At 42.2% G+C, this 8,818-nt stretch overlaps 1 protein-coding gene across 1 annotated transcript; it reads right to left on the bottom strand.

The window, feature by feature from the left end:
• Positions 1–275: 275 nt before the first annotated feature.
• On the bottom strand, positions 276–7,252 carry LOC149275030 (sodium channel regulatory subunit beta-1-like). Its single transcript, XM_089504979.1, has 5 exons — positions 7,213–7,252; positions 2,050–2,216; positions 1,078–1,315; positions 589–730; positions 276–342 (listed from the first exon to the last, which is right to left on the bottom strand). Exons 1-5 carry the CDS (start codon positions 7,250–7,252, stop codon positions 276–278), a joined length of 654 nt encoding a protein of 217 aa, XP_089361105.1.
• Positions 7,253–8,818: the final 1,566 nt, after the last annotated feature.

Below are 8,818 nucleotides of genomic sequence, written 5' to 3'. Positions count from 1 at the left end.
TAAAAGGGTTTGAAATCAGCTCGCCTGTGTAGTTTTTGCCCCGATACAGTTTTCGGTCTACCCAGCAGGGCCGACATGGCGAGGTTCTCTACTAACTCGCTCGTCCACCTAGAATATAGACAACCACATTTACAGTTTTATCCTTTTTTCTACCCACACTCCACCGTAATCAAGGTTGAAGGGTGGTCTAAGAGCTAGATGAGGTGGCCCTGCCATTAACACATGGCAGACCATTGCACTTACCCAGTTGCCCTGAGTCACTCAGTCCCCCAATACTATTCTTGCGGTTGTACTCCCAGGCAATTGTCTTTAGTTTCTGATGTTATTGCTAAGTAGTCTGAGCTGTGAAGGAACAAAAAAATGGTAGACCATGTCATTCTACGTTGGCTCAATACGATTATCACCTTGACTAATCCCAACCTCTCAACAAACAAGATGGCCTCTGCCTATAGCGTTATAACTGTGGACTGTGGAAGAGTTGACAGTGATAGGAAAGTCTTCCTAGAGGTAATTGTCCCACTCTTTGATTGAGTTCTGCCTTCGGCAGAGAGTAAAAACCATGTAGAGTAGCATTTTTTTTGCACTCACGCATTTTCGGGCACCACTTCTTCGCCAGCCGCAGCGATCTTCCGGTAACAATAAATCATTTCTACCACCAGCCATATTGTCAGGACGACGATGAGGACATACATCATGATCTCCGACACAATAGAGGCGACATCTCTGTTTCCTGTGCGTAGGGGTTAGAAAATATTTGAGATAAATTCCCTATTTCTTAGCAAATTAAAAAAAATATATATATGCAAACAAAACAGACCCCAGATTCCAAAGTAGTTGCCAAACCCAGATGTACCTGGCCCTCCGACATTGCCTCGTTTTCCTCTCTGTACTAGTAATGTGTGAGGGTGTTGCGGTATGACATCATATAATGGTACCATTAGTCAGCCATATTGGAGTCATACTGGGAAAGAGGGTAAGGATTCATGGCACTGACTGATCCTTCCCAGTAAACCAACGGATGTTGCGGACTCAACCACTAATTCAAGGCCCATCGTCAGCAACAATCTTGATGCTCACCTTTGTCCACCACAGTTACGTGGATAAATTTAGTAACGTTAGTGTTGTAATCATGGGTCTCGAAGAGGAGGGTACGGTTGACCCGGCACATATATTCTCCGTGATGATCGTAGGTGACGTTTGTGATCGTGATAGACATATCCTGAATGTCGTCTGTGTTATTGCTCCCACTCCACTTCAGCCGACCTGTGAAACGTTCATCTACAGTCTCAAACTCTGGATACCGGTATATGTAGATCTAAAAAAAAAAAGAATGGGATCTTGAAGACATGTAAAGATACTAAAATATCAAAGACAGGTGAGACTTCATCTCTCTACATTTTTGGATGTAGATTGTATATGGTCTACATTAACAGATTTCGAGAAAATGATGGGGGATGCGATGACATCCATAAAGTCCCCTTTTAGTTGTTTGAGGGGTAGACAATGTCATGATAAATCTTACAATGGCGGCTATGGCTTCAGTGATGGAGACGAAAGTATATTAACATAGACTATTGGTATTTATAGTTTTGCTTTTATGTCAGGAGTTCCATTGATTGACCGAGTTAAAAGCTTTAATCTGCATACGTTCTTTGAAGCTACATGTCAACGTCAAAGTGTCTCACGAAGAAGAACAGAGGCTCGTTCGTGTTCCTAACCGTGTAACGGGGGTCTCGATAAAAGAGACAAGAGGGCCTGAGTCTTCTAAGGACCAAATTTCTAGCTGTGTAGCTGAGGTGTCATTAGGAGAGCTGAAGGAGAAGTCTTTCTCGAGTTCCTAAGTGTGATGGAGCATCAAGCTCCTAGCTTTGTCATAGAGGGTCTAAGAAGGGACAGTTGACACATTTCAAGGTTCCAGGTTCGAATGTTGTAAAGAAATACCCATGGAACCATTCTAGAAGCCCCACATAGACATGGACATAGACAGAAGACCAAGTCCATTAACATAAAATACTTGGTCAAATCGGCCGATCGAATTTCTAACCATACCCGGTCGAATTCCTCTTTTTCAAGCTGTTTGAAGAACCATTCCACGAACGTCGTTGCTGTCGTTTCTCCTCGTTTCTTACACGAGATGCAGCGGATCTTAAAGGAGTTACCCAGCACAGCTTCCGTCTCTGAATCCACCTCCACGCACCCTGCCCAGCAGTAGGACACTAAAGACGAACAACACGTAGGAGGTTATTTACTTTCGTGTTACGAATGTTTCTTAAAACGTTTGACCGTGGATTTTTTTTTCATCTTAAATGATGACCAGTTCAAAAGTTCTCTTTAGATTAATAACTCCAGCAACTAAAAGTTTTTTGTTAATTCACTTATATTTTCTGGTTTTTTTTTCTATTTAGGAGATTATCCCAGCATGCATTTAACTACCAGTAGCTGTTTGGGTTAAACACGCATATTTTGGTGAAAACAAACAATACCAGATACCGGTAATTTTAAAAAGTGGATATGTTGCAGCAAGGTGGCAGTGCAGCCAGATTTCAGAAGCCATAGAGACATAGAACCTGCCAGAAGATCGGCCCCATTCGGCCCCCGTCTAGTCTCCCTATTTCTAGTCTGTAAAGACTGAAACCTTAATCAGTCGTTGGTCTCATCTTGGATTCAGGAGCCGTATGTCTATCCCATGCATGTTTAATACCCTCACTGTATTACCCTCTACCACCTCTACTGGGAGAATGTTCCACTTATCTACCACCCTCTCAGTAAAGGACAACTTCCTTAGTTGCATCTAATGTTGTCCAGTCTGTTAGACCTCACTTTTTTAATCCATCTTGTGGTTTTTATATTTTGTGTCTATGAGACTCTTAATAAGTAACACGCTAGATGCCGGTTCGTTTTGGAAGTTCCTACATGGATAAGATTTTATGTTGATGGCTAAGTAAAAAAAAACCCAAACCTCCCTATAAAAAAACATGGCGTTACGTTTTAAAGCGCCGCTGTGGGGTGCCCCGAGCGCCTGCATTTTTTGACACCTGCTCGCATTGGTAGAGCGATGGTTAACTCTGAGTATCCGGCAGTTTATTGGAGCGAATGCTTTATGCTGATCAAGCGACTCCAGCCTCAGGGAGAAGTGAGTGCTTTTAATGCAATGATGTTCTGGACTTGTTAATGGATTACCTGGAACTGGAGCTTAACCCCTTAGACTACCATTTTAGAAGATACCCCTAATAAAAAATATTTCTACTTGAGCATAACCCCAGCGCTGTTTACAGGAATAACCCCCAATGCTGTATACAGTAATACCCCCCCCAGCACTGTATACAGTAATACCCCCCCCAGCGCTGTATACAGTAATACCCCCCCAGCGCTGTATACAGTAACAACCCCCATTGGGTGAATTTCCCTCATCAAACACCACACTGCGCTGATGCTTTATGGCAATGCTAATGAAGTCCATTCCTCCACAGCCTTTCATTAGTCAGAGAGTCTGACTGGTGATTAAGACATTCTTTTGTTTCCAACACGCAGTATGATAAGGAATCGGGGTGTTTGTCTAGTAGGTCAGGTTCAGATAACAGAGCGAGAACTCATACAAATGATGGGAGTCAAATCTTAGGGTGGGATCTCTGTCCCACAGAGCTAGTGATTGAGATTTCTAGACTATTGTAGAAAGCAGGGAGCTCAGAAGACTTCCTGTGTTGTGTGAACATCTCTGCATAATTCACCATCTTCTTTCCTATAGTGCTCTTTGGCTGCGCCTCCTTTTCTTATGAATGATTTACGATATGTAACTATGAATAACAAATGATTTTTGCATCATACTGTACGTTTTCATATTTTCCCCCAATATTCTCTACAGTAACTGGGAAAGATCGGACCAAAGAAGATTTCCATACTTTGTACAGCTGAACATTATAATCTGTTTGGGGGAAGATATTTTCTTGCGCACCTCCTAAACTTGGAACTTCCTGAGCAAAGTATGGGATAGAAGCTCCGGCTAAATACACCAGGATGTGAAAGAATTTAAAAAGAGAAACATCTGGATTACTATCGGGGGCAACAGCGAGGGTCATAATTATCATGCTTATATCTACATCTGTCTGTATATTCAGGGGCAGAGCTGTATGGGGTCACACAAAATTTACCCCAACTTTTGGAGAAATTCAGCTGAAGCAGATGTCCAGTTATCACACAAACCCAAAGGGTGATAGAACATGGAGGAGCTTGGCGTTAGGACTCTCTCCAAAACATGGAGGGTTCCTTTAAACGGTCAAACAATTAGTTTAGATGTTTCTCAATTTCTAAGTCATCATGGCCTCTCCAGCACCAGCAACACTCAGAATACTAATCTTCTCCTTGGTGCCAACTGGGATCTGCCGGTGGCTCCATGATGCTTGCATTTCCCAATGGGGAACCAAGTCCACCAGCTCCAGGGCTTCCCCCCATTAAACTATTCAAGACGACACTAGAACTCATTGCGATACCTTGTATCCACACATAATCCCGAGTCAATGTATACATGCGATTGCCCTTTAAATCTAAGGAGGCAAGTTTTTGGTAGCGGCTCGCCTCGCGTTTCAGACCTGGCACCCCCGTAAACTCAATTATCGGCTTATTTCACTGATATTGAGGTGTTTCCTGGATACATTAATACCCTGCTGTTACTTTCTGCCATGAGCTTTGAAGCCAGCTGCCGTTCCCTATTAAGAAACGTTGTAACAATCAAAGGTTCTAAAGAACTACAGGACAATAGAAGAAAATTAGGCCCTTATTTCATTCCACGGGTAAAAGAAATAATATTTTACGTAGCGGAAAATTATATCCTGCCCGCCAGCTGCATGTGTTCAAGGTTCTACCCCCCTTCTCTTTAACCCTTTAGTGTACAGCTTCCCCATTAGGCTTAAAAACCAATACACTTGCTCACCCCCATGCATTATTATTCATTCACTTCATTAGCTTCTTTCATTCCTATCACCCTTGAGATGTTTTTTTTTTTGGCCGCTGTTGGGTCTTTTTTTTTTTTTTAGATGTGTAAATATTTTCTACCACAGCAATTTCAACCGCCTTCCAGCCCCCCCAGGCTCACTATGTCAGGAAGGGGAGGCTTTTTTTACAGGAATGACAGCATCGACTGCACGCATTTGGAAGACACGTGAGTACGTGTGTGATCATTTTTTTTATTGCTGCGACCCAGTTACTTCCTAGTAACTTGCTCTTTTATTCAATGGAATGGAGATGATACGTATAACCCCCATAATGATATTATCGTTACCCGATGAATTATTTAGGCTGGTAAGACCCACATTGCCCCAGGGGCAAATCCTTTACGGCTCAGGTCAGAATGGAATCCTGCATTGTCTTCAGTCCGGCTTTATAAAGCTTCCCCCAAGGTTTGCTGGTAATTTAGCCCATTGACATCCTGCATGGGTGGCAACATGTAATTTAAAGGGGCAATTAGTTCCCTTAAATTATTATTAATGATTGTTTTATATAGCGCCATCATATTCCATAGCGCTGAAACAAAAGCTATGTTAGGTAAGAAGAGGCAAAACTCTTATTCTTATCACTCTATTAACTCTTATAACTCTCTTATCTGAACTTATTCTTATTATTCTTTACTCTTATCACTCTCTTAACATATTCTTATTATTCTTAACTCTGATCACTCTCTTCATACTAGCTTTGGAATGCTAAGGGTTAAACCTTTAAGAGACCGGTTCAGCCTGCAATGCTATTTCAAAATGACGTCATACTTTTTTGTAATACCCCAGCCTGCCCAGCAGAGGGTGCAATAATACATTGTATGGATAGAAGAGTATCTGGCATGCGCACTGAGGATTCTGGGGCAGTAAATGCGACAGCGCTTGGTACTGTACTTTAATGTCTGTTCACTAAAGGGAAATATGAGCGGAGAGTTGTCAGGGGAGTTTTATTTCTGCTTCTTGGCTTTTCGAATGCCCCCAACCCCACTGACCTCCTGCTGGAGGAAGCGCTTGGACAGCCCTGTATTATGTATAGGTAAATCAGTGAGATTTCTCCTCCCGGCCTATTAAATTATACATTATACAGGGCCGGCTCAGTCCTTCTTGCTGGACAAATGTTGACCCTTCATTATGTGTTTTGAAGTCAGAGGGATTTCTCCTGGAAACACTCCCTTTAGTGAATAACCCCCCAGAAAATCCGCATCGCTGCATAAAGCAGGAAAGTAATTCTTGATGTCTTCATGCCTTGGAGATACTTTAGAAATGATATAAACACCCCTTCCTATTGTGTAACGAAGAGCATGTATTAAAGTGAAACCTCATGTTCTAGATGAGAAATGGAGCCACATTTTGGACCATCTTAAAGTCTCATCGATGGATTCCCACCATGTAGCACACTTTCTAGGGTGGTCCCCAGACGCAAACCTTTGATCGATTCACCTACATGTAAGGTGAGGAATCTAAAGATGCTCTTCTATTCCCTAAAAATACAGCATGCGCCTCGTGGGGGATCTCACCCCGACGTTAAATAGTTGCACCTGCTTTTGGAGATCCTGGAACATCTATCATGGCGTGAGCCATGCAATACGCGGACAGCTGACCGGGAATATTGCAAAAGCATAACTGGGGGGTTGGGGAGTATTACGCGGCCGAGAGACTCTGAAAAAATAAAGCGACTGATGAAAACAGGGACACGTTTAACCCAACAACGGTTTTTTTGTGTGTCTCGGACAGTCCAGGCTCATAAAAGACCCAGCTGTGCTTATGTAATTTGGGCGACCACCATGCCATCACAATATAGGGTGCCATTCACGGTAGCACAGGGAAATGGCCTTCTCCAAACGGAATGGCAACCCTTTTGTAGACCTTTGTATCGCGGCGACCAAACAACAAAGTGACCTAAACAACCTTCAGCCTTATCCTTCGTTTCCGACAGCCAGGTTTAAGTGCTATTCTTTGGAGAATAACAGAAATCCATCGACCTGAAATTGTTACTTAATGTTTAACCACAGATAAGAAAAACAAAGCTTAAATGAAATATTCGTAGTGCCTCCGGGGGGGGGGGGGGTTGGGGGATAGCGGAAATAAAATCCGTACAAATAATGTATCAAATTAGTAAGGAAATTCGTTTTATAAATGTTGCGATGCTGTCACCGCCAGAGGCCCGAGGTAACCCGACGATGTGAAAATCAGTTTTTAATATTGGTGTTAAAGGAAAGACACCTACCTGCCATGAGACAGAGCAGAATTCGTAGCCACGAGTCCATGATGTGCTTCGTGTTCTTCCACCAAAAGTCTTTGAGTGACCAAAATGTCACAAATTTCTCTGCTCTTCTTAGACACCAAACCTTGTGCTGTTACCTTTACTTGAGTTATTGATATTCGGTGAGTTCTGGACTACATAGTTATTATTATTCTCTCATTGTGACTTTTCTCTTTCTTCTTTCTTCTCTGGAGTCTCTTTCTCTACTGCTTCTCCCAAGCCATGAAATCTTTAGTTCTCTCTCTTTAGTTCTTTTGAGACCCTTGTCGTCTTCTCCCTTCTTCTCGCTTCCGATCCCCCCCACACAGTCTTTTACTCCCCTTCTAAAAGTTGTTACACGATCCCCCAGCTGACCCGTCCAGGGTGCCTAATTTTAGATTGCGATAGATGAAGGCACCCCACACCCACTCTACCGTCGCTTTATCTGACTTGAGTTCACCGGGAATGCAGAACTTGGCCGTAGGGTCTTTAATCCAAGCTGCGGGGATCTTTATTTTGGGGGAAGTGGTGGTTGATAAAAAAATTCTACGAGAAAACAGAAGATAACATGATATTCCTTAGCAGTCATTATGTAACAAGTGAAGGCGGTGGAGTGGTACCATAACTGATATGATTTACGACTTTCTGAGGTCAAGTACAGATCTCATGGTAGCACATGTTGGAAGAAGCTTCTAGTTTTGTCGCTTCCATTTCAAACTTTAAGAGGGGGAGCATTTCATGAAAAAATAAAGATTTGGGTCATAAATGATGTATTTGATATTGTAGAATAACAGGGTTTTGTTCCAATAAACATCATTCATCAACAGACCTGTAGGCCACCACTGTAGGCAGTTCTGTGGTATTTTGGTTACATTCCTCCTGCGCTGATACCTGCTAATGAAGTCTATTCACCGTGGACCTTGATTAGTCAGAGGGCTCCGGTGGGAGGTTAAGACCGAGACATTCCATTTTTATTTATTACCACAACGCAGTCCGGTAAGAACGTAGCTTGTTTGCCCAATAGATTTGACCAATAGCCTCTCTACAGCTTTTGCAAACCATATTTTTTTTATGAAAACCCATCCAGGCAGAAAATGACTATGTTTTTACAAGTTTTTGAGCGATATTAGTTAAAAATACAAACTTTTGTGACTGTACCCCCTCTAAAAGAAGGACGCATGATATCTTGTTTTACCGATACAGTTACAAGATCTAGTAACAAAGTAAAATTGTCCTTCTATTTCCCATTTTAGAGAATTCTTGTTCTGTGTCCAAATATATTTTGTGTATCTTGCAGACACCATCGTCAGGAGCCGTGAAGAACTCTCCTCTCTTTCTTCTGCTAAATGTATAGCTTAACATAGGAGAAAAAGTAGCATGCATTAGAGATACTAATTTGCACGTCTGTGGGACTTAATTAGGCTAATTATACTTTACACCCTTAGAAGTTTCCGCAAACATAGTGTGTAAGATAAATATCCTACACGCATGTAATTATGTACGTATCATGTGGATAATTTGTACTTGTCTAAATTATGTGGTATCGTCATTAGACTACGTGCGTACCTGTTCCTAGTGACTGTTAGGACTT

This window comes from Sceloporus occidentalis, unplaced genomic scaffold (assembly GCF_023333645.1).
Source record: "Sceloporus occidentalis isolate IW3139 unplaced genomic scaffold, rSceOcc1.0.p SCAF_302, whole genome shotgun sequence".
NCBI classification, from domain to species: Eukaryota; Metazoa; Chordata; class Lepidosauria; order Squamata; family Phrynosomatidae; genus Sceloporus; species Sceloporus occidentalis.
The sequence above is the reverse complement of the archived record's forward strand: the minus strand, read 5'-3'. Positions and strand labels throughout refer to the sequence as shown.